At 48.4% G+C, this 26,806-nt stretch overlaps 1 protein-coding gene across 2 annotated transcripts in view; it reads left to right on the plus strand.

The window, feature by feature from the left end:
* Positions 1-26,806, plus strand: part of LOC146812510 (interferon regulatory factor 4-like) — a 120,069-nt gene that overhangs the window by 49,168 nt on the left and 44,095 nt on the right. For both annotated transcript variants that reach the window (XM_085619513.1, XM_085619512.1), the window contains 2 exons: positions 8,155-8,266; positions 10,239-10,340. In XM_085619513.1, coding sequence (XP_085475639.1) covers positions 8,155-8,266; positions 10,239-10,340 — 214 coding nt within the window. The remainder of the gene's footprint in view (positions 1-8,154; positions 8,267-10,238; positions 10,341-26,806) is intronic.

Here is a 26,806-nt window from a genome sequence, read left to right on the forward strand (position 1 = left end):
GGGAGTGCTAGCCATTCCTAATGGGGTCGTAAATAGCACCTGCCTCATGAAAAATAATGAGGCAGGCAATTTGCGACCCCATCAGGAATCGCTAACAGTGTCTGTGACACTGTTGTACATTGCATATTGCGAGTCGCAAAGCGATGCAATTTGCGAATCACAAAATGTAAGGGTAGTACATCTGGCCCTAAAAGTATAGTTTTGTAGGAAGAATCTTGCATAAATTCACAAGATGGGAATGTTACAGCTACTTAGTGTTAGCTTTTGGAAATACTTTGTCATCAGGATGGACGTTGACTGAGGAGCATCTGTATTTAGATTATTGTTTGACATCGAGACCAACTTCACCTTGCCATACGCCCAGCGGGACCTTCAGAGTTGTTTTTCCACCCTGACTTTGGATGCAGCTGAAGAGTGTGGCGAAGCCTCTCCAAGAATGCAGGAAAAAGAACAAAAAAGAAAGAAAAATCATAGTTGTTTGATGATGCATACACTTAGGGGACAACACTGTGATTATTTTAGGGGGAAATTGGCCGGAACAGGATGTGTATGATTATATTGGTGGTGGGGGCATGAAATTAAAGTTTTTAAGGGCTATGGAAAATACATTAATTATGTGTGAGTACTGGGTTTTCAACTTTTCAGTACCAAGGGATCATCTAAGTATAGATGTAAAAAATCAGCTCTAGAACACTTCATGCTCAGATACACAGGTGTTGGGACTGGTGTGCCATGCATGGAGAGGAGAATCCTGGCTCTGAAAGCCACAGAGATAGTGTCCCAGACTCCATTTCAGAGGAGGAAATGCTCTGTTCTGACAAGGGACCTCTTTTGAGACACGAGTCCCACAAAACTCTGAAAACAGGGTTGGACACCTTAGTCAAAACAATATTGAATAACTGTAACTCACTCCCAGGGTAAAGATCAATATTCTAAAGAGACTGAGTTTCACTGAACCTCCCAAGTGCGTATTATCTGCGACAAATTGGTTGAACGCCCATACTTCTTATAATTGAGACTTAGAGGGTGACTCCAGCCTCAAAACAATGACTGCGTAATACATCCCATTCTCAATGGTTGCAGCGTGCCCCCATCCCACCTCCCCGCTGGAGGGAGAAGACTCACATTCCATGCAAATTAGTGGACATTTTTCAGGTCTCAGTTAAATGACGCTGGGACCAATACAACCGCAATATTGAATCCAGTTAGTGCATAGACCACAACAGATTACTCCCAAAAGAAAGTGCACAAGATGGACCACCTACCACTCCTATTCAAGGAGATGTTAAGCCTGGTGGCAATAGAGGAGGTTCCTTTACATAGTTCCTGGTACCAGAGAATGATGGAACAGTAATATCAGTCCTAGACCTGAGAGGGAGGACCGGGCAAGTGGATTGTGACAGAGCTTCAGGACAACCATTTTACAGGATGTCATACTAGCGATGACAAAAGACAAATCTCTGAGGACATCTAGTTGGAGGATGTGCACGTCTTAATCCCCGTATATCAGAAGTAAAAGTACCTCAGGTGTTTGGTTGATGTAATGCATTATAAGTTCAATATTTTTGCTAGTTGCATTTACGTTTATTTTAAGTGAGTTTGCAAATTGTCTGATAATAGTTGCCATGTACTTGTAAAGGGAAAGAGTAAATATGCATCCTTATGTAGATGAAAGACTGGTAAAGGAGACATAGAAGTATAGCTTTTGGGTTACTAATAATCCCATAAAGGGATCAGGGGCATCGTGGTAACAGTAACAAATCTTCTTCTGTTATTCACAGTATCACACACACTGTACCAAGAAGAAAGAACACTTTTAAGTAAAATATATGTTCGAGCATATGAGCTGCAGATTATACACTGTGCATAGATCGCCATCTGGTGTTGGGCCCGGATGTTTGCAGTTTGTTTTTCCTCTTGGAAAGTCTTTGGGAGTCACGAGGTCGGTGACTCCTCCTCTGGTTAGTATTGCGCATGGGCTTCGGCTCCATCCTCGGATAGTTTTTTTCCGCCATCGGGCTCGGATGTAAAACTTCGCGCTCCGGTTCCGATCTTCCCAGTTCACCGATCGACGCACAAATCCTCGCTCATTGAGCTTCTTCAACGACATAAATCATCTTATTCATCTTCTCTTCGGCACTTCTTCGATTCCGGTGGTCGACGGCGGCCTTCGGGCCTATTCCGGCTCCAGTCTCGGCTGATGGAAAGAACTCCCTTCAAGAAGTGCCCTCGATGTGGGTCCAAGTTTCCCCACACCGATCTCCATGAGGTGTGCAACCTCTGCCTCTCCCCAGAACACGAGGCCCGAGACTGTCCCGCCTGCAAGTCTTTTCGCTCAAAAAAGACAATTCGAGATCGACGGGCTAGACGCAACATGGCGCACTCCTCGACCTCCGCTCCAGTCGACATCTTCGGAGACGACGTCGAAGCTCCGGGACAGCAGGACATCGAACAGGAGGACGACGACCTCGTCAGCGCTTCCGAGGCCGACGACTCAGATGTGGAGGACATCACCCCGGCGTAGCGGGTCGTGAGTACAATTCCCCTTCCCACGCCCACGCCGATACCGAAAAAGGCTTCGGTCACACCTTTGCCTCCGGGCCTAGGCAAGACCAAGGACACTGCTTCTCACACCCCACCTTCGGGCCCGGTAAAGAAGCCTTCTAAGCCTTCCGGCAGCTCGGGCTCGAGCCAGCCGGCCACCGGTGCCGACAAACACCCTTCGGCACCGAAGAAAAAATCGGCCTCCACCTCCACACCGAACCCGGCACCGAAGCCTTCGGTGCCAAAACCTGCTCCTCCGGCGCCGACCAAACATCACAAGACCCTCGGCACCGACACTCCCGTGCCGAAACCTTCTTCGGCACCGACCAAAAAAACGGAGGTTCCCAGGAAGCACGGCTTCGACAAACCTAAAAAGCCGTCGGCCCCAAAACCTTCGGCGCCGACCGAACAACCAGTGTCGCAGGAGCTCTTCACACCGGATCCTTTGCAAAAAACCCTCACCAAGGATCCAAAGACCGGACACTTGACTTTGTCTTCAAAAAAGAGACATTTGGACAAGCCGGCTCCACCTCCACCTCCAAAGAGAAAGGACATTGCTACCTCTCCTTTCAGGGTGCCTTCCCCACCTCCTCTACCTCCTCCACCCTCTCCACCTCCACCCCCTCCACCTCATCGTTCCCCCACCTTGTCTCCTGTCCCAGATGATTTGGGGGACCCTTACTATGATCCAGCAGATGTGCCACAAGATCCCACCCCTACTGGATCTCCAGACCCATGGGATGATTATAACAATCCGGACATTCCAGATGTCCCACAGGATGACCTTTATCCATCTAGGCCATCCCCTCCTGAAGATTCCTTGGGTTTTCACCACTTGTTACAACGGGCGGCACACTACCACGGGGTGGAGTTACATACCGACCCAGTGGAGGAGGACTTCCTCCTAGACACCTTTGACGATACACATAGGTCCACTGCCATTCTACCTATGTTAAAGGGCGTAATTAAACATGCCCCTGAGGTCTTTAAAGACCCAGTCAGGGCCAGGGTCCTAAACCCTCGGATAGAAAAGAAATACAAAGCCGCCCCTACAGACCCTTCTTACCTTAAGGGCCCTGCACCATTAGATTCTCTAGTTGTATCTACAGCCAGGAAACGCTCAAATTCTCAGGCGAGGCACCCCCACCTGACAAAGAGTCCAAGCTCCTAGATGCGTCAGGGAAGCGCACTGCGTCACAAGCGGCCAATATATGGCGTATTGCCAATACGCAGGCACTGTTGGCCCGATACGACAGGGCGCACTATGATGAGCTAGAGACCATCATGCCCCATCTTCCTGAAAAGTACAAGACTAGGGCTAATGAACTTATTCAGGAGGGAAAGACAATAACCAATACCTCGATACGATGTGCCCTAGATGCAGCAGATACAGCCTCCAGGGCCATAAACACCAGTGTCCTTCTCCGTCGCCATGCCTGGCTCAGGGTTTCAGGGTTTAAACCAGAGGTTCAAGCCTCTATACTAAATCACCCATTCGACCAAGATCATCTATTTGGTCCTAAAGTAGAGGAAGCCCTGGAAAAAATGAAAAAAGATACGGAAAAGGCGAAATCTATGGGAGCCCTACAAACACAGACTCCCAGGCGCTCTTCCTTTCGGGGCAGAGGCTACTCCTCGGACAGTGCATCCACGTCCTATAAATCCCCTCCTCAGTCTACCTTCACAAAGGGTTATCAAAGAGGCGGATACAGAGGCAATAATAATCAGGGCAGAGGCAAAACAAATACCGCCCGCTCTGCCACACCTCCTGCCCAATGACTTTCCCCCGCTCCCTCCAGACCATTCCACTCCGATCGGAGGCAGACTACAACATTTGCTTCACGTCTGGGAGACAATCAACTCAGACAGATGGGTGACACAAATTATTCAGTCAGGGTATTGCCTAGAATTAACATCTACACCCCCCAACATTCCACCCAGCCACCGCCCTATGTCACAAGAACATACTGCGCTACTAACACAAGAGGTGATCTCCCTCCTGCAAAAAGGAGCCATAGAGCAGGTCCCCATAAATCAACAAAATTTAGGGCTCTACTCCCTGTACTTTCTGATTCCAAAGACAGACAAGACTCTATGACCTATCCTAGATCTCAGACCTCTAAACACTTACATACATTCAGACCATTTTCACATGGTAACCCTTCAACAGGTTCTTCCACTCCTCTCCCAGAACGATTTCCTCACCACTCTGGACTTGTAAGACGCATACTTTCACATCCCAGTACATCAGTCTCACAGAAAGTACCTCAGATTTGTGGTGGACGAACAACACTACCAGTTCAAGGTGCTCCCGTTCGGGGTAACAACAGCACCAAGGGTATTCACCAAGTGCCTAGCAGTAATGGCTGCACACCTCAGAAGACAGCGCATTCACGTCTTCCCGTATCTGGATGACTGGCTAATAAAAGCCACGTCCTACGAACAATGTGTGCAACATACCGCCGCTACAGTCCAACTACTTCACCAGCTAGGTTTCACGGTGAACCATCAAAAATCCCACTTGGTACCATCACACATAAAACAATACCTCGGTGCCACCATAGACACCTCAAAAGCCATAGCCTATCCCAATCCTGCCAGGATTGCAAAAATACAGGCTCTGCGTCAAAAATTCATATGTCAACACTCTCTCCCAGCAAGAGTGTTTATGCAACTGATAGGGATGATGGCCTCTTGCATCTTCATAGTGCCCCATGCAAGACTCCAGATGTGTCCACTCCAAGAGTGCTTAGCGCGCCAGTGGAACCAGGCCCAGGGACAACTGACAGATCTGGTGTTGGTAGACGGTCGCACCCATCGCTCTCTGCAGTGGTGGAACACCACAAACCTTTCCAGAGGTCGACCGTTCCTGGACCCGGTCCCACAAATAATCCTGACAACAGACGCATCGCTCTCCGGCTGGGGAGCTCATCTGTTACATCTCACAGCACAGGGCACATGGACGCAGCAACAGAAGTTACTCCACATCAACCATCTGGGGTTACTGGCAATCTTCCTCGCCCTAAAATCCTTCCAGACGCAGATTTCAGGCAAGGCAGTCCTCATTCGCACAGACAACATGACTGCCATGTACTACATTCAAAAATAGGGGGGCACACACTCTCCACAGCTCTCTCGATTAGCACAGAGCATATGGAGATGGGCAATTCCACAAAAGATCTTTCTCCTGGCCCAACACGTCCCAGGAGTCCAAAACACAGTGGCAGATCTGCTCAGCAGACAGACGCAGCAGATCCACGAGTGGGAACTTCACCCACAGGTTCTTCACCCGTTCTTTCAGAAGTGGGGGCATCCACACATAGACCTATTCGCCACCCACGAAAACAAAAAATGCCCAAGCTTCGCCGCCAGATATCCACCCCCATTGTCCAAAGGCAATGCGATATGGATGAACTGGTCAAACAAATTTGCATACGCTTTTCCACCTCTCCCACTAATTCCATTAGTGGTACGAAAGCTTCAACAGCATTCCCTAACACTGATCCTAGTAGCTCCAACATGGGCCAGACAACCGTGGTACACCACACTGCTGGAACTCTCGGTAGTACCACACCAAAAGCTACACCTCTCACCATGCCTCCTAACTCAACCTTGCGATCTGGCTCCTGAGGTCCTAGAATTCGGATACCTTAACCTTCCCCCTGATTGCATGAATATTATCAGGGAAGCTAGACGCCCTACTACTAGGGCATGCTATGCTGCAAAGTGGAAAAGATTTGTTGTTTACTGCCACAACAACACAATCAATCCTTTAAATGTATCCATACAGCACATTATATGTTACTTACTCCATCTACAAAGGTGTAACCTAGCATATACATCCATTCGGTTACACCTCGCTGCAATTGCTGCTTATTTACAGAACAGGCAGCACCTATCACTTTTCAGGGTGCCTACCATCAAGGCCTTTATGGAAGGCCTCAAAAGAGTAATCCCACCCAGAGTACCACCCTCACCTGTCTGGAACTTGAATATAGTTCTCACAAGGTTAATGGGACCCCCTTTCGAACCATTACATAAATGTGAGCTCCAATTTCTCACATGGAAAACAGCTTTCCTAGTGGCCATCACTTCCCTCAGAAGGGTTAGTGAAATACAAGCACTCACTATACAGGAACCTTTTCTCCAAATGCATCAGAACAAGGTTGTACTCCGCACCAACCCAAAATTTCTACCCAAAGTCATTTCTCCCTTCCATCTAAACCAGTCGGTAGAATTACCAGTCTTTTTCTCACAACCTCAAACCGTTGCGGAAAGGGCCTTACACACACTGGATGTTAAAAGGGCCTTACTTTACTACATCCAAAGGACACAACCTTTCAGGAAAACCAAACAGCTATTTGTCTCCTTCTCTCCACCACATAAAGGCAATCCTATTTCTAAATCAGGGATAGCTAGGTGGATTGTAAAATGCATACAGATTTGCTACCACAAAGCAAAACGAACGCTATCTGTTCCCCCTAAAGCCCACTCTACAAGGAAGATCGGGGCTTCTATGGCTTTTCTAGGAAACATATCACTAGATGACATCTGCAAAGCAGCCACATGGTCAACACCGCACACTTTCACAAAACATTACTGTGTAGATGTGCAAACCAAGCAACAAGCTAGTGTGGGCCAGGCTGTACTAAAAACACTGTTCCAAACAACTGCAACGGATGCCGGTGGTCGCCGCTAGGGTTGGGTACTGCTATATAATCTATGCACAGTGTATAATCTGCAGCTCATATGCCTCGAACGGAATATGCTACTTACCAGTATGCATCTGTTCTTGGCATGTAGAGCTGCAGATCTATACACGCCCACCCGCCTCCCCGGCTACCTGTATCCGTTCCAGTTTATCTTATTTAGATACAACACACATGGGTTTCTTTACTGTTACTACTACGCTCCATCTTTCCCTGCTGGCGAAAAACAATCTGAGGATGGAGCCGAAGCCCATGCGCAATACGAACCAAGGGAGGAGTCACCGAACTCGTGACTTCCAAAGACTTCCCAAGAGGAAAAACAAACTGCAAACATCCGGGCCCAACACCAGATGGCGATCTATGCACAGTGTATAGATCTGCAGCTCTACATGCCAAGAACAGATGTATACTGGTAAGTAGCATATTCCTTCCACAGGAAGTTTGGTATGCACACAGAGTGAACTGTGACCATTAACTGAATATCTAACGAAAGCATGATATGTTTCATTTTTAATCGTTTCTATCCTCCAAGTGGTTTGCATCAGGCACAGTATAGAGTAGTGATGACTGTACCTCTGTTGGGGGTGCTATTGGGAAGCTTTTGGGGGTTATTTTTGTACTCAAACCAGAAACTGACCTCTCCCAATGCACCACACCACATGTTTGTCTAACAATCCAGGAGCTATGTTTCCCTACTTGGAACCATTTAATCATGAGTTGCGAACAATATTGACATTTGTTTTGCTTACAACTGAAAATGGATTACAGAAAGAATGTTAAACCAAGAGGTGTCTTGTGCTCAGTGTTGCTTCATGTCCTGGTGTTTTATTTTCACCTGGGATTTAGAAACTATTTATTCTTTTTCTTCCTGTCTCAGTCCAATGATTCATTACTTTTTCAGGTACAAGCAATTTCATTTCTGGAAAAGGACAAAACAGACAAGCCTGCTGGGTTGGGCTGGACCTCTCCAGAACTTCCAGCTCCCCGTATGCCCAGTGAGCCTTTGGACTATGGTAAGACCTCCCATCCCTTCTGAAATCCCTGGCAAAGCAGGATCAATTTCTTAGACGGGTGCATGATGAACTGTACTGAGCTGGGGAAGGGTGGGAGTAAATGACATATCTTCTGCTGAGAAAACCCACTAATGGGCTCTTCCATGTCATGGCAGCCCCTCTCCTGAAACCATGACCAGAAGCCTTCGCTCATCAGCTAACCTGGTTAACGTGCCTAGGTTTAGACGAACAAAGTTTGGAGGAAGAGCCTTTAGCTCTGCAGCCACTCGGCTCTGGAATGGACTTCCGCCTAGTCTTAGACAGATAGAAGATCTTTTGCAGTTTAGGAAAAGGCTTAAAACTTGACTCTTCCCAAAAGTATAGTTCAGATCTTCACCTTCTCTAGTGAGTGATATCCTCATAGTACCGTATGCGAATAGTAGGGCTATTGTAAGTGTAAGTCAGTGCCAGGATACCCGTGGAGTTATAGTGCGCTTTATAAGTCCGAATAACATAACATACCATAACTCCTACGCTCAAGTACAGGTCAGGCTCTTTTATGGCCACTCTTCCTAGATTTCTTTATTTTCTGCTATTGCACAGGCCTATTGATAATCTGGATCCATGCACACTGCAAGTTAACTATGAATGGACTGAGCGTTATTTATGATTGTTGGCTCTGCATGGAGATAATCTGTATGGTACTGTTTCAAGGTAATACTATTTAATATGAGGGATTTCTTCTTAATCATGCCATGCTGTGAAGTTATTTCTGCCCTCTTTTGGAGATAAGTGTTTAATGATCTTTCAGTTTTAACCTGTTGCATTTGTTTGTGATTTACTTATGAGAGGCTCAGTCTCGGGAGGTAATTTGCCTTCCAGTGTCTTCAGTCAGTGGCAGCAGCTTTGGAGAGTTGGGGCCTGATTTATAGTTCGGCGGACGGGCTACTGTGTCACAAACATGATGGATATCCCGTCCGCCGTATTACCGGTGCATTATATTGAATGGCACTTGCAATCTGTCACATTTGTGACTAAGTCTGACGAACTCTAAATTAGGCGCTTAATCAGGAACATGGTTCACAAGATCAGAGCTGGCACCTTGTTTGTACCTACATGCATTTTGCCTTGCTATTGTTTGATTCCTAGGAAAAGCGGCAAAATAAACAGTGACTCTCTTTGCCTCGTGTCCTGATCCCACTTTTTAAACCTAGTAATTTGATTTAGTGATTAAACTCTTAGAGCCATATTCACAAACTACATTTTGTAGTATGTATCTAGTACGACAGCAGTACTGCTCACATGCTACAAAATGATATTCACAAACTCATGGGCAGAGACCTCTGCATCTGGATCTCCTATCTCGACTCTGCCTAGGTAGACCTGCCACTTGGCTGGTCTAAATTAAAGTTTGTGAGCGCTCTGAGAAACCCACTCATCTTCTTCTGGTGAGATACAACACCACACAAAGCAGATTCCAGATAATGTAAGTATTGAACTGCTGAGCATTTATTGTTAATCTCTTTAGATCCTAGGAAAATGGCGGCCACCAGTATTCTTATCATTGGGCTATGAGGCGATGAACACATTCAATGGGTTCCAGCAGACATTTGAAGGGAAAATACATTCTTTCTTCCCGGGGACCCAGAGAGATACGGCCATTCACTTCTTACTTGGCTAAGGGAGGATGTAACAAGCGTAGCAGACTATATCACATTTCAGCAAGGAAATACACACTCCCTTTGCCTTCTGTGGAGATAGACACATGTCTTTGGTTCACAAGTTGCAGTCAGTATGACTGGAGTCTTAGTAAACATTCCCCTGACACAGTGGGCATGTGCCAGTGATACCTTCTCCTCCTTGAGGCTACAGGGGCAGGTTAGGGGTGTGTTTATGGGGCCATCTCAATTCACAAAATATCATTTAAGAGGTGCCACAAAGTACTACTTGCCTGTTTCCTCCTAAACCTGTTGTCCTTTGTTCCCCTAAACAGGGTGTCGAGTGAGGGGGCCTGCTTACGATTGGACAGCAGCCAGCAAGAGTGCAAACCCGTGTGAGCGCTACAGTTTTTTGAGCAAATCTAGGAATGTCTCAGGTAAAGAACAATTGTTTTTGTGTATCAAGTACATATGTGTGTTGAAGTTTCTGTTTAAGAGTCTATGTGTTGCAGTATGTGTACTGAAAACTGTATGTACGTGACTGTCTGCACTAATATGTGTGTGCCAGTCTGTGTGTGTCTATAGGAGCATCACTATGCTCCACATATTCATTGTGTGGATGGTTGTGTTCCCCGATCCTTGTATATTGCACCCTCTATATATTTCCTCAGCGCTAGTTTCACTATGGGTGGGAGTACTTCCTGAGTTCTGAGAGGCAGATTACTTCATATGGCAAATCCAGAGATTTCCTGGCAGGCCGATGCTTCTGAAAGGCCAGTAGGTCTCAGTCAAAGTCACTCACAAGTCAGTGTGAGTCTCTACATTCATGTGATATTTTTTTTGCACATTTGTGTGTGCATGACTGTATGTGTCTACTTTCAGAGAGAGAGAGGGAATGTATATGTGTGTGTGCATAACCTTGCTTCTCTCAGTATGTCTCTTCCTGCCTGTATTTGCCGAGTGTGCCTTGTACCAATCTTGTATGTTGCTGTCTTTACTCCCCTGTACATAGATTTTTAGAGGCCCTATTCCAGGCTGTGGGAAATGATATCACTGCAGAGACACCACCACACACAAGTACAAGTTTATCAAGTGCGGACTTAAACTTCATAGGTACTACTTCGTTTACGATCACAAATTTCAACCGCTCTGTGGAAATTGTGATGAAACATGCTCATAGCTCATGAAGAACTTGCAGAAAGGATGTGATAATTCTATTTTTTTGAAATTCTTTTCATTAAGTTTTCCGGTAAGAAACGCAAGGGCACTATACAGAGACCAACAAGTACAATATTGGCAATGATGTACAGAACTGCATATATATTATCAATAATTGGTTTTAACAGTCCTCTTTAAAGACCAAACAGTGGGGGGGGATCTGAGGAACAAAAAGGAAACAGTAGCTCGCAGGGGTAGGAGACATCATTGGCGAGTATGTTAGCTGGGCAGGGGCCATATCATGCCATAAAATATACAATACAGCTGTTAAGGGCAGTTGGAGGCATATTATTAATACACAGTACCCACTGTAGCTGCAGGCACAGATTCTGCATCAGTTTGTTCAGACTCCACCGCAGCAGCTTGGGCGTATAGATACCGTTCAAGAGGAAGCCATATATCCTTAGGCTGGGAGCTGATGGGCATGAGTTCCCAAAAAGCAACGAGTTGGTCTTGGCAAAACGCTGCATCTTTAAGCCAATCAGTCGCTGGCGGCAATGCAGGTCGACCCCATTTCATCGCAACCCTGCACTGGGCAAGCAAGAGGAGAATCACCGTCAGCCTGCACATCTCTGCCGGCACCTTCTTGACGTAACCCAATAGCGCAACCTTAGGGAAGCGCTCAAGGGGTGGGGGGCGTGATATCAACAAAAGGATGTGATAATTCTGAAGCCCACATGTTAGTCCTCATTCCAGACCTGAAGAGTTGTATTTGCCCAGTACCAGGTAGGAATATTGACTGCAAACTGTAATTCTGGACCCATTATTCCCACATTCTCTGTACCACACAACTAGGGAATGGTCCTTACATGTCTCACAGTATCTAAACATGTCTCCACTTGATAACTCAAGTTTTTGGATCTGCTGTGTATCTGCCTGTGTCAGTTGGTCGGTCATAGCATTGTATTTATATGCAGGTGCTATATTTAAACAAGCATTTGCAATGCAATAGGTCTCGCATTATAAAAGTGTGAGCAGTTGGCATTGCTAATAATAATGCAACACTAGCTATTGGCATTGTAAATGATAATGGCATTTATATATGTGTTTTTTTATAAAATAGATAAAAAATGGCATTGTCATGAACAATGCCAATAACTTAAACTTTTGCAAATGCGAAACCTATTGCATTGCAAATGCTTGTTTCAATACTGCAGGCTTTTTAAAAGTTTTAGTCACTACTCAAAATGAAATCCATTTTATCAGCGTTGCCAGTGCTCCTTTATGTTTAATGCCATAAATGAAACACAATGTTCTAAGCAGATTGCTAAATAGCATCACCAGCCCTGATCATAATGTCTCACTTCATGCTGGACAGTGGGCACCCTGTTTTCATGCAGCGCCAAGACTGGGTGAACTAATGCACAGACTGAGGTCTGTCAGTCTCCGAGGCTCAAAGCATTCCTTGCAACAGTCCGCTGTGTCAAGGTATTGCCATGTGTACAGCACACACTCTGCAACAGCAAGTGGTTTCAAAGTTGGGGGTGACTTCCCAAACTTTCCTGAGGTGTTCAACGTGTTTGGTGACAGCGTATTTATGCTGACAGCCCCAAAAACGTTTGTGGTTGTGTGTGTGTGTTGTGTGCGTGTGTGGTTGTGTGTGTGTGTGTGTGTGTGGTTGTGTGTGTGTGTGTGGTTGTGCGTGGTTGTGGTTGGTTGTGTGTGTGTGGTTGTGGTTGTTGGTGTGGTTGTGGTTGTTTGTGTGGTTATGGTTGTGTGTGTGTGGTTGTGTGTGTTGTGTGTGCTGTGTGTGTGGTTGTGTGTGTTGTGTTTGTGGTTGTGTGTGGTTGGGTGGTTGTGTGTGGTTGTGTGTGTGTTGTGTTTGTGGTTATGTGTGTGGTGTGTGTGGTTGTGTGTGTGTAGTTGTGTGTGTAGTTGTGGGTGTTGTGTGATTGTGTGTGTGTGTGTGTGTGGTTGTGTGTGTGTGGTTGTGTGTGTGTGGTTGTGGTTGTGTGTGTGGTTGTGTGTTTGTGGTTGTGTGTGTGTTTGGTTGTGTGTTTTGTGTGCGTGTGTGGTTGTGTGTTTGTGGTTGTGTTTGTGGTTGTGTGGTTGTGTGGTTGTGTGTGGTTGTGTGTGTGTGGTTGTGTGGGTGGTTGGGTGTGGTTGTGTGGGTGTGGTTGTGTTTGTGGTTGTGTGTGTGGTTGTGTGGTTGTCTGTGTGGTTGGGTGTGTGTGTGTGGTGGGGTGTTTGTGTGTGTGGTTGTGTGGGTGTGTGTGTGGTTGTGGTGGTGTGTGTGTATGGTTGTGTGCGTGTGTGGTTGTGTGTGTGGGCACGAATACAGTTTAGTATTCTGGTTATTGCTTGAAGGAAGGATAAGAAACCTGGTTACCTTTGTCTGTACCACTGATATCTATGTGGATCGGAGAAAATGCATGGTTTCAGTTGCTTTTATCTATAACTATGGTGTCTTTCCCTTCACGCTCCAGGAGTGCTACCGGAGTATTTTTGAGATGCCTGTGATGATGAACCAATTAGTAACTTTGATGAGTATTGATGCGTTCACTCCGAACGCCAGCAGAGTTAATGAAAAATCTTTTGCATCTGTGCGGTAGCGCATGTGGCATCATTTGTCTAAATTAGATATGCTTTGTTATCAGGTAAATGTGGGTTAAGGTTCTACTAGCATTTTACCGGAACGACTGTGAATACAGTTAATTTATGTATTTCAAATGAATGCCGCCTTATAGCATATTCAACCAAATGAACAGTGTGCATACATTTACAGTGAAAGCAAGCTATCTGCGAATGCAGTGGTGTCAGTGATACCCGAGTGAGTTAGGCTTAGAAAGCACAGTCCTGTCGTCAGTAGCCTCTTGTGACTTAAGTGTGCAGAAATGGAGTTGAGAAAACTAATGTTTTTATGGAGTGATTTAACAGGGTGTCTGATTACAGCCAGCCTTAATCAGCAGTGGATGTTATTGGGAGGGGTTTAGTCAGGCAGGACGTTCCAAAACGTGGCAACCAAGAATGAGAAAGTGTGGTCCCTGGTTTGCGTTCTTTGACAGGAGTACAAAAGGGGGTGGTGATGGACGGAGCATCAGAACCAATCAAACACTCACACCCAGTCAACAGATCTGGGCTTGATCCATCACCGTTCTTTAGCCCACTCTGCCACCCCAGTTCAGACATGGCCATATGCAAATCAGTCTGACCCTGTGCCTCATGGGAACAGTCCAGCCCGAACTGCCAAGCCATGCCTTCCCTGGACCGGAAACAAGCTTCCTAGGACCGGTTTCTGGCATTTCAGCCGTCTTCAGCCAGGCTTGCTTGAATCCAGTGAAAAAGTGAGCAAGGGACTCACGTCTGAGCATACCCTGCCAACTTATGGCGAACAAAGCAGTACAAAAGGGGTGGTGATGGACGGAGCATCAGAACCAATCAAACACTCACACCCAGTCAACAGATCTGGGCTTGATCCATCACCGTTCTTTAGCCCACTCTGCCACCCCAGTTCAGACATGGCCATATGCAAATCAGTCTGACCCTGTGCCTCATGGGAACAGTCCAGCCTGAACTGCCAAGCCATGCCTTCCCTGGACCGGAAACAAGCTTCCTAGGACCGGTTTCTGGCATTTCAGCCGTCTTCAGCCAGGCTTGCTTGAATCCAGTGACAAAGTGAGCAAGGGACTCACGTCATCACCACCCCCTTTTGTACCGCTTTGTTCGCCATGAGTTGGCAGGGTATGCTCCGACGTTGAGTCCCTTGCTCACTTTGCCACTGGATTCAAGCAAGCCTGGCTGAAAACGGCTGAAATGCCAGAAACCGGTCCTAGGAAGCTTGTTTCCGGTCCAGGGAAGGCATGGCTTGGCAGTTCGGGCTGGACTGTTCCCATGAGGCACAGGGTCAGACTGATTTGCATATGGCCATGTCTGAACTGGGGTGGCAGAGTGGGCTAAAGAACGGTGATGGATCAAACCCAGATCTGTTGACTGGGTGTGGGTGTTTGATTGGTTCTGATGCTCCGTCCATCACCACCCCCTTTTGTACCGCTTCTTTGACAAGAGGCACAAGCCAAGCAGTCGCTGGTTGGGAAGAGGCAGACAGTTTTAGTAATATGAAAGCAGGCTCCAAGCTCGGCTGAGTCCTGACATGTACTGCTAAAGATGAGGTGCATTTTTACACCCCTTTCTTCATGGCAGTTATTCATCTAAGCCCGCGGTAAGTGGGACCAGACGTGGGGACCCCGAGAAAGGGGTGGGCTATACATCGAAGTTATCTAGATGCAGCATTAAACAATCACTGGCAAAACAAATAGGCTTTGCCAATGTTTTTTGTACATGGTGGACAGCAAATGACAACATGGCCTAAAGAAAAAAAAAGGCTATGACATGTCCAGATTTGACCGTGCCATACTATTTTCTATTTACTTTAAGCTATGTTCCACAGCAGCTCGACTGCTGTGGAACATGTAATAAAACATTGACAAAGGGGTTGAGGGTGGGGTATGTAATACTTATAGTATAGAGATATAAGTTGGCAGACTTTACCTGCATCCCGATATAATACTGTAGATGACATACAAATACACAAAAACTGAATATATCAATGACCTGCAGCGTGGGAAAAATATTTAACGATATTGCATGGTAATAAAAGGGTGCCTGTGTGGTTAAAGCGGTGACCCCACACGTTGTCTGTCTGTTCTAAAGTGAGAGAGTTCCGACTGCTGCATCATACTAACCTGCTCAGGATTAGAACTATGGGACACAAAGAAATACTAGGACAAAAAATGAAAGGACACTGGTCGAACGCATGCTGCAAGCCCCTTCACAGCAGAAAACAAAACAAACAAGCCTGTGACTAAACAATTGGAATGTCTGACTTGGTCTACTGTAAAATTTAACAGGACACACAATTTAGAGCTCACAATTTTTACGCGTGAGTAGGTCAGCAAGTCAAAGCTTTCTCACTTTGCATTCTGGGACCTACAGTCAAACCAATGCCAAGAAAAACCTTAAATGGGCGAGATCCCACACATGAACCTGGGAACTTTGTCAACACTGCGCGTAAAACAAGTGACGAAAAGGGAGGCGGGAGATGCGAGCAGAGCATCAAAGGGCTGAGCGAGAAGGGAGGGGTGAATGCGAGGAGCAAGTGACGAAAAGGGAGGAGGGAGATGCGAGCAGAGCATCAAAGGGCTGAGCGAGAAGGGAGGGGTGAATGCGAGGAGCAAGTGACGAAAAGGGAGGAGGGAGATGCGAGCAGAGCATCAAAGGGCTGGGCGAGAAGGGAGGGGTGAATGAGATGGGCCAGAAGGGAGGGGGGAATACGGGGAGCAGCTGTGTGCACGTGCACGCCATCGTGCACTCAAGCTTGTAGCCAGCAAAACCATGTGGGCAGCACTTTGAAAATCCCCTTTACTAAAAGTCGAGCAACAGCGCATGCGCTGTTCTAGGCTCGACCAAAAAAGGTGTTCTGAGCTGTAAAGCACTATGTTAGAAGTATGGGATGCTAGTCCAGAAGTGAAAAAGGGAAAGGTATTTGGCGCACTGAATGATAGAAGAGACAGGATGGCTCAGGGCACTACGAGGAATAGAACAGTGTTAACATGAGACTCTGCCAAGATTGGGATGGCAGAAGGCGGGCACTGTTAAAACAAGCTTTGGCATAGCCAATAGGTCTCGCCTTTGGGACCTTATGTGTTTAGCCAGAACCTTTGGCTATGTTGTAGAGCATTGTGGCTGCTGTGCATTATGTTGAAAAGTTATAATAAAAAGTGTTAAGCATTCTTGTTACCTTTATACAAACGAAGAAGACATTATATACAACTGGAAAACCTGATTAAGAAAAGATTTTAACATAGTTTGTTTGTACTTGCACTGCTGGCAACATCTTCCTGTCTGTTCTCATGCTTGTTTGTTATAGTTTTTTTTTGTTATGGGGAAGCTGGATATAAATAACGGGGGAGTGGAGGTTTTCCATGGGCGACCCCAACCATTCTGTGACCTGGAAGGATTGGGACATGGAGGAACCCCCTCCCCATTCTGGTAGCATCATAGTCTGAATTCTAATATGGATGATTGGGGAAGCTAAAACTGTGTCCCCCCCTCCCCCACTTCCAACAACACACAAATTGCTCTGAACAATTTCAAAGCACTACTAACAGTAATTCTGGTGATTAGCCTGGGGGAGTGCAAGCGGCGGGGGGAGGGGAGGGCGCTGCACATAGGAGGCCTGTTAGTGGGATGCGAAGGTCCTGTCTGGACCCCGGTGTGGCAGGAGAGGAGTCCTGAAGGGTGGGGGCGTCTTAGGCTGATACCTCGGCAAGTGGCGGCTCGCCTGGAATCCTGTAGCTTCCAGGAGGACACGGTGTGTGCTCAAGAGAGGGGCTCTGTGCACGGGGGGGGGGGCTCGAAAGGACGGCGGGGTCGCCAACACCTGGAACCACACTGTGCAGACGCGTCCTAATTCTTCTGAACTACCAGCCCCGAGGAGACGCTGCTTCCTGGCCGCGCAAGGATGCGCAGGGGAGGGGGTTGTAGAGGATACATAGAAGCATCTTCCGGTTCCGTCCTGTGGACGCGTTCCTCAGGGGAGTATATTGCTCTCCAGGAGACAAGGGCATTTTGTTGTAAGGGGGCGGGGGAATATTGTTCTAAGGGGGCGGGTTAAGCATCCTTTTTCAAGTGTGGACATTTTGGGCCAAGTGTCATCAACTTAAATGCAGTTGCAAAGCTTGAAATCTGCAAAAACATCAACTTTCAATATACAAATGTACCTTGTGAGTTGGAAATGTCTCTCTGGCTTCAAAAGTACACCTTGTGACTTCCTGCAAATCGGAACGAGGAGGGGGCATGAAAGGTACGCCCCCACCCCTTCCTTCCAGTCCATAATGCAATGAACCAGTGCTTTACGGGTGTAACTGGATTTGTAAACTGTTGACAAGTTACCAACCTTTGAAGCAGGTATTACTGATTTGCAAAGTGGACAACTTCCTCTCTTCCAATTACACCTGGGAGCTTTGGAATTGTGGGGGGAGTGAGGGGGAAGGGGGTAGGTTGGAACATGCACCGCCCCAGGACCGATATCTCCCAGGAGCCATTTGCTGGAATAAAAACAGAAGTAGCCATTCTGAGGGGGCCTTGGCTTGGCATTCTGTCCCTTACAGCCCTCCATCCCTGCATTTGCAGCCATTTGCAAAGAATTGCGAGATGAATCTTGTCTCGACTATATTAGAGAGGAGCATCGTTTTGTGACCTTGCGAATGGTGGCTTTGGTTTGTCACTGATTTGTACATTTGTGGTCGTGTTATCAAGCTGTCAATGCACAAAGCATCCAACAGCTTTGTGACATGGCTTTAGCACCCCAGACCTCTGGTTCACTCCGAGACACTGCAAGCATACACAAATGCCAAAGCAAAGCGCTATGAAGGCAGTCGCAGTGAGAACAGAGCATTTTGCTTTGAAGCGTCCTCATTGCTGGGGAAAGGAGGGAATGAGTTCATACTCTTTTTGGTGAAGTCATCTTCCTGGCTCGATTGGGCGGTTACGTCAGTTGATCTTGCTCTGTGGGTTTGCACCTTGCGGCACTGTGATATTCCTTCTACTGGAGGCACTTTTCTGGTAGGGAGTGTGAGAAGTTGGCCTGATATGTAGTGCTCACTATTCTAGTGATCACTGTGTATCATTCCAAACGACCCTTATTGATGATTGGTTGTAAGTCAACCTTATAGACCAGCTATCCTAGTAGCGTGGATACGAGCAGTCTTTAGGCTAAACTCTAGAGGGCGTGTTAAGCCAGCTGTTTACCATCACATATACCCCTTGAACACCAAGTGAAAGGACACCACACAGGCTGTTATGAAAATAAAGGATATTTATTTATAACAAGACTACCCTGGCTCTTTATGAGTCAGAGAGCTAAGCACACTACAAAACTCTTATGAAAATACTTCTGGTTGCACAATTTACACAAGTGCCCGGAGGGCACGAAACCATATACACTGCAAGTGGAATGGGAAAGGTTAGATAGTTTAAAGTCACTGATTCCGGAGGAATCCGATCAGTGGGACTAAACGAAAAAGGAACTGGACACTTGTAGAGTGAACCTACGATGGAGCACCGAGATGCTCGAGTTACCTAGCCCCGAGGCTGCGGCTGCGTGGGGTTCAGCAAGATGTCGGGAGTCCTCGTTGTAGTCTCAGGAGCCTGAAAGAAGAAGTTGCTGGCAGGCGACCAGTGTCGATGTTCAGCGAGATCCAAGCCTGGATCGGTGATGAAGGAAACCTGAAAGCAGAGGGGACTCAGTTCTCAACCGCTAGCCAGCGATCGTGTGGGTACCAGGAAGGTATCGGCTGAATTCACCTCGACCAGGTGAGTGGATGACGTCGGACTCGGCTGTTCCTCGGACCAGGAGGCGCGGCGGCGACCAGGATGGAGGGCGAGCTGTCCCACGAAGGTGTCTGCTGTCGATGATGCTGGGCCCAAGAATGGGACAGCAGGTCTTGGCAGTGGCAAACCCACGCGGTGGAGTCAAGATGGCGTCGGGAGTGGACCAGGAGGGTCCGAGGTACTCCTCTGTTGAAGGGGAGCAAGAGCCAGTCTGGAGCAACCAGACCAGTGATGAAAGTCTGTCGTGGTGCGTCGTGAAGAGGGCCACAAGCCGGTCGGCGAGTGGTCGGACAACGCGGTGAGCAGCAAGGAGCAGAAGGGCCCCCACGCAGATCTCGTGGATGCTGGGGAGGCAGACTTCGGTGCTGGAGCCGCTCAGGGTTAGGGCTTCTCAAACCCTAGGTGCACTCACTCGAGGGTCCCTCGGTGGGCGTGCTAGATAAGCGTCGTGCAGGTTCTGAAGATGGCCGGTCCCGCAGGTCTCGTCACACCTACGAATCTCAGCTGGGCTGATGATGTAGGTAGAGGTCAGAGATGGCAGGGAACCCGGGTCTCGTCGAGCTGGGCAGTCTTGATCCGTGGGAGAGACGTACAGCAAACCGCAAGCGCTTAGGTGGTGCCTGCTGGTGCAGGGTGGCTACTCCTTAGCCACAAGGGAGAGTCTTCAGAAATAGTCAAGAGTTCCTTTCGTGGAAAGTAGTTCAAGATTCAGAATTATCCAATTTGGGAAGGGGACTCGCTCCTACCTTTATTCTAAGAAAAGGGGCTGGCCCGTGACTAGGTCCTACCTATGGGTGGGGCCAGGAGGGGGGTGGTTACACCCCTATCCTTTGTCCGGCTTCGCCCCAGCTCAGGGGCAGGGTTGCCCCCGAAACTGGTTTGAGCCGGGCTATGCACAATGAGCACCGGGGTGCCACTTGCAATCACCTTCCTTTCAGCCCTGCCTACCTGGGATACACAAACCCTGTCTGGGATGGTGCTAACACCGCCCTCGACAGGAAACCCTTTGTCCAAGCTCCCCTCGCTGGAAGGTCTCCCAGCAGCAGGAGGTCAGACTTGTGTCTGGTGGCAGCATCCATTTTGTAATGCTGAGGCTTGAGTCAACTTTAACCGGGGTTCAAGGTTACTTCCATGTCGTGTCCCTCTAGAAGGGTGGAATGCTAACCCCGTCGCCAGAACTGGCGAGGGGTTCGTATTCCAATTCGTATGACACCTTACTCGACATGTTTGGGTGATGCGATGCCAAAGTTAGCAAATAACCGCGAGGATTATAATGCACTTTAAGGTAGTTGGCCCGCGTCACCATGGAACGGCTATTAGGATTTGGTTCCGCAAGCCGTCGACGGGCTCAGCTCGCGCCAGAGCACCATCTCACATGATTCCCAGCACTCTGCCTTCAGGATTGATAAGGCCTGCCATAGGAGTGACTGACAGGAATCCATGCGTCCATTTTAGGGTTAGGTATAGGAATACTACACCCACAGCAACGGGTGATTACACCACCTTGCCCCAGCTGTCGTGCAGCCAGTTGTGTCAGATTTGGGCGGCCATCCAGGGGAGGCACAATACATGCTGCAGCCCCTGGTAGGCCCTGGGTACACCGATGCCCTGGATACCTGTGGTATGCTGATACAGGGACTGATAAGGCGGCCCAGTTCCAATTAGTGGATGCACCTAATGTACATGTGTGTTAATTTCGAGAGAGAACAGCTAGGCTGTGGGTCTGATTGGCAGGCCCGCAGCCGGGGAAAGTCGTAAACCAATGAAGCAAAAGCAAAAAATCTGGGTGATCATAGGATTGCAGACCCTACTCTCCTACATGACCCCCCCCCAAACTTTGGGACAATAAGCTAACCTTGACCAGGTGAGTCTTCTTGCTCTAAGTGGAAATACCTGGAGAGCCCATCTGCATTGCCATGATCAGTGCCAGGTCTATGCTCCACTGTGAAGTCCACCCCCTGTAGGGAAATGGACCACCTAAGTAGTTTGGGGTTTTCACCCTTCATCTGATTTAGCCACAAGAGGGGCTTATGGTCGGTCTGAATCTTGAAGTGAGTGCCAAACAAGTATGGCCTCAACTTCTTCAGGGCCCAAACCACAGCAAAGGCCTCCCTCTCAATGGCTGACCAATTCTTCTCTCTGGGAGTCAGCCTCCTGCTAATGAAAGCTATGGGCTGGTCATGACCATCAAAATTCAGCTGAGATAGGACAGCTCCCACACCCAACTCCGAAGCGTCTGTTTGGACAATGAATGTTTTGGAGTAGTCTGGACTCTTTAGGATAGGTGCTGTGCACATGGCCTGCTTTAGGTCATCGAATGCCTTTTGACAGCTGGCTGTCCACTGAACTTTTTTTGGCATCTTCTTACTTGTCAGATCGTTTAGCGGGGTCAAAATGGATCCATAATTTCTGACAAATTTCCGGTAATAACCAGTCAGGCCCAAGAAAGCTCGAACCTGAGTCTGGGTGGTTGGAGGAGCCCAGTCCTGTATGGCCTGTATTTTGCTCTCCAATGGCTGAACCTGGCCTCCACCTACAAGGTGGCCCAGGTATACAACCTGTGTCTGCCCTATCTGGCACTTAGTGGCCTTGATAGTGAGGCCTGCCTTTTGCAGGGCCTCTAACACTTTCCTCAGGTGGACCAGGTGATCCTCCCAGGTGGAGCTAAAGACAGCGATATCGTCCAGATACGCCGCACAGAAGTCGTCCAACCCAGTGAGAACTCGATTCACCAGCCTTTGGAAGGTGGCAGGTGCATTTTTCAAACCAAAGGGCATTACCACGAACTGATAATGCCCACCCGGGTTAGAAAATGCTGTTTTGGGCTTGGCCTCCTCAGCTAACCTGATTTGCCAATACCCAGCTGTCAGGTCAAACGTACTTAAGTAGTTGGCCGAAGCCAACCGGTCTATAAGTTCGTCTGCTCTCGGTATCGGGTGGGCGTCAGTCTTAGTGACTGCATTGAGGCCTCTGTAGTCCACGCAAAACCTCATCTCTTTCTTACCGCCCTGGGTGTGAGGTTTCGGCACGAGAACTACGGGACTAGCCCAGGGGCTGTCCGAGGGCTCAATGACTCCCAGCTCCAACATTTTCTGCACCTCTGTCTTGATGCAGTCTCTGACATGATCAGGCTGTCGATAGATTTTACTCTTTACGGGCAGACTGTCCCCAGTGTCGACCTCATGGGTACACCAATTGGTCTGACTGGGTGTCAGAGAGAACATATGTCGAAAGGATTGAAGAACCTGTTTACAATCCTTTTGTTGATGTCCAGAGAGGCTGCCACAAAAGACAACACCATCTACTGATCCATCGTCAGGGTTCTGAGAGAGCAGGTCCGGGAGAGGGTCACTCTCCTCCTCCTGTCCCTCATCTGTGGCCATGAGCAAGCCCATGCCCTCCCTGTCGACATATGCCTTGAGCCTGTTTACATGGAGCACCCTGTGGGGGCTCCGGGGAGTTCCCAGGTCTACCAAGTAGGTGACCTCTCCCTTTTGCTCAATGATCGTGTGGGGCCCAGACCATTTGTCTTTGAGTGCTGCTGGGGCCACTGGCTCCAGCACCCACACCTTCTGCCCAGGCTGATACACAGTCAGGACAGCCTTTTGGTCGTGCCAAGCTTTTTGTAATTCTTGGCTCGCCTCAAGGTTTTTAGGTGCCTTTTCCATGTACTCAGCCATCCGCGAGCGGAGACCGAGCACATAGTCCACAATGTTTGATGCCGGCTTTTTGAGAGGTCTCTCCCATCCTTCCTTTACCAAACAAAGGGGTCCCCTTACAGGATGTCCGAACAGAAGTTCAAAAGGGCTGTAGCCAACCCCCTTCTGCGGGACCTCTCTGTAGGCGAACAAGAGTCAGGGTATCAGGACATCCCATCTCCGCCGAAGCTTTTCAGGTAGTCCATGAATCATCCCTTTGAGGGTCCTGTTGAATCTCTCAACAAGCCCATTGCATTGTGGGTGATAGGGTGTGGTGAATTTGTAGTTGACACCACACTCCTTCCACATAGCAGTCAGATATCCCGACATGAAGTTTGCACCTCTGTCTGAGACAACCTCCTTAGGGAAGCCCACTCTGGAGAACACTCCAACTAGGGCTCGTGCCACAACAGGTGCTGTAGTGGTCCTAAGGGGAATAGCTTCAGGATACCTGGTGGCGTGGTCCACCACCACCAGTATAAACTTGTGCCCTGATGCTGTCTGGGGTTCCATTGGTCCGACAATGTCGATCCCCACTCGTTCAAAGGGTACCCCCACCACCGGTAGTGGTATAAGGGGGGCCTTTGTCGTGCCACCTGACTTACCGCTGGCTTGGCAAGTGACACAGGAGCGGCAAAACTCCTTCGTATCTTCGGACATGTGGGGCCAGTGAAAGTGTGGAACAATTCTGTCCCATGTCTTATTCTGGCCTAAGTGACCTGCAAGGGGAATCTCGTGGGCCAAGGTAAGGAGGAAACCTCTCAGAGACAAGGGGACGACCAGCCTCCTGGTCGCGCCAGGCTTGGGGTCTCTTGCCTCGGAGTACAGGAGTCCATCGTCCCAGTACACTTTGTGGGTACCTGTGGCGTTCCCTGCAGCCTCAGCAGCAGCCTGCTGTCTGAGGGGTTCAAGTGAGGGGCAGTCTAACTGGGCCTTCCCCAGGTCTTCCCTGGAGGGTCCCCCTGAGCCCAGAAACTCAACCTGACCAGGTTCAAGCTCTTTCGGCTCAGTTTCCCTCAGTTCTTTAAGGTCAGCCTCCTCAGAGACTTGATCCACGACCTGGGGCAAGGGGGAAGGCGAAGCCTTTCCCTTACTGCTCCTCTTCTTGGAAGGTGTCTGGTCCGTTCTTCCAGGATCCAGCACCTGTTCAGTGGGGCATCTTTTGGCCTGTGACCTGGTCACAGCAAGGACATGTGCTGGCAAGCCTAACATTTCCATGTGAGTCCTCTGCTCCACTTCTGACCATTGTGACGTTTCCAAATCATTGCCCAACAGACATTCTACGGGGAGGTCTGAACTAACCACAACCTTTTTCGGGCCACTTACCCCTCCCCAGGAGAAATCAACAACTGCCATACTGTGATTGGTAGTGACATTGCTGGCATTGGTCACTAGGTAATCGGTACCTAGCATGATCTGTCCAGGGTCCACAAAGTTAGGCGTCACCATGGTGACACTGGCACAAGTGTCCCTGTAGGCCTGAGCCACTTTTCCATTGATCAAAGGTGTCTGTCTGTATTTGCCCAAAGTATTGGGACTGGCACCAGGGGACATATCCATATCCCCTGTACAGACAAGGACGGCCTGAGTGAGCGTGCCGACTAAGTCGTCACTCCCCTCGGTTCCCAAGGTTAACCCAACTAATGCCTTGGGAGGCGCACTACCACTGCTGACTGTACTAGGGGGTGCAGGTGCCTTAGGGGCTGCAGTGGCAGGAGTTTGCCCTCCTTTCTTGGTGCACTCACTAAACCAGTGAGTCTTACTTTTACAGTATTGGCACCAGCTTTTTGACTGGCCGTCTTGAGCCTTCTTCTTCTGTGAAGCCTGACCCCCACCCTCTTTAGTTTGTTGGGGACCTGTCGAAGACTTCTGGTCATTTTGTTCGTTCTTGTTACTACCCTTTTGGTCTGCTTTCTTCTGACCACCCTGGTTCTGAGTCTGGTTCTGCTTGACCCTTGTTCTGACCCATCTGTCTGCCTTCTTTCCCAATTCTTGGGGAGAGGTCAGATCCGAGTCGACAAGGTGCTGATGCAACAATTGGTTCTGACAGTTGTTTAAAATCTGTTCTCTCATGATAAGATTGTACAATCCTGTGTAATCAGTAACCTTGCTACCCAGCAACCAGCCCTCCAAAGCCTTAGTGGCACAATCGACAAAGTCAGTCCAATCCTGAGACTGAATTTTCTGGGTGTCCCTGAACAGCACCCGGTACTGCTCGGTGGTTAAGCCGAACCCCTCAATCCGTGTATTCTTCAGGACTTGGTAGTTGTTCGCATCCTCAGCTCTAGTAGTGAGGAGCTTGTCTCGTCCTTTACCCTCAAAGGAGAGCCACAGTATAGCTGCCCACTGACTTTGGGGGACGCACTGGACAGTGCAGGCCCTCTCCAAAGCAGTTATCCACTTGTGGATGTCGTCCCCTTGTTTAAAGGGGGGCACTATTTTACTCAGGTGTCTAGTATCTATACCCCTGTCTTTCTCTCTAATGAGAATGCTGCCACCAGTGGGATCTAACCCACTTAATTTCTGCTCTCGGGCTAAGGCAAGTCTTTCTTTGGCGAGGGCAAGTTCTTCCCGCTCGATCCTTAGATTGACTTCCCTCATCTTCGCTTCATGCTCCCTTCTCTGAGGGGACGTCATTCCTCTCTGAGAAGATGCCTGAGAGACATGTGTACGAACAGATCTGTTAGAGCCTCTGGAGAGAGACCTAGCTCGTCCGTTCCCAATGTTAGGCCTGCTTGAGCGTGGGGCCGGGGCTCCCCCGGTTCCATTCTCATGCCTGCTTAAGTTGGTCCTCGTAAGCCTGCCGACTACCACTGGACCTTTGTTTGCCTCGTCTCCTGATAACTCCTCCTCGTCTTCCTCCTCTGTATGGGGGTCGAGGTCCGGGTCACCAAGGGTTCCCTCTAAGGGAGGCATGTTCCCATCAGCATTGGGGGGAGCTGTGTTAGAGGACCTCCTAGCATCGTACGTCTCTAAGAGACCTATCAGAAATGCGATGGTAGGGTTAGAACCCTGGTTTAGCTTCCTGGAGGCACACAGTTGTCTCATCTCCTTGAAGCTAAGAGCTGCATATCGTGACACGACCTGTGGAGGGTCACTGACCACTAAGGGAGTCTCTGCAGACTCTCCGTGGACCGACATGCTTTCTAGTGAGGTGTACGTGATGCACCTACCTACACTATTTGTTTACCTACTGATCCCTTGCTAAGAGTTGTAGTCAGGGTGTGCTAAGCCCTGTTACACTACAACAGCTGGTTCAGTAGAACTCAGAGTATTCTAAGTTAAGTTATATGTACCTGGGTACTTATGTGATCTTTCACTTTGATATTCTTAGGATACGTGTGTGGTAACCAACAGCAAGCTCAAATCCCAACCGCTGCTCACCAATGTGAGAAGTTGGCCTGATATGTAGTGCTCACTATTCTAGTGATCACTGTGTATCATTCCAAACGACCCTTATTGATGATTGGTTGTAAGTCAACCTTATAGACCAGCTATCCTAGTAGCGTGGATACGAGCAGTCTTTAGGCTAAACTCTAGAGGGCGTGTTAAGCCAGCTGTTTACCATCACATATACCCCTTGAACACCAAGTGAAAGGACACCACACAGGCTGTTATGAAAATAAAGGATATTTATTTATAACAAGACTACCCTG

The sequence above is a fragment of the Triturus cristatus genome, chromosome 7 (assembly GCF_964204655.1).
Source record: "Triturus cristatus chromosome 7, aTriCri1.1, whole genome shotgun sequence".
Lineage (NCBI taxonomy): Eukaryota > Metazoa > Chordata > Amphibia > Caudata > Salamandridae > Triturus > Triturus cristatus.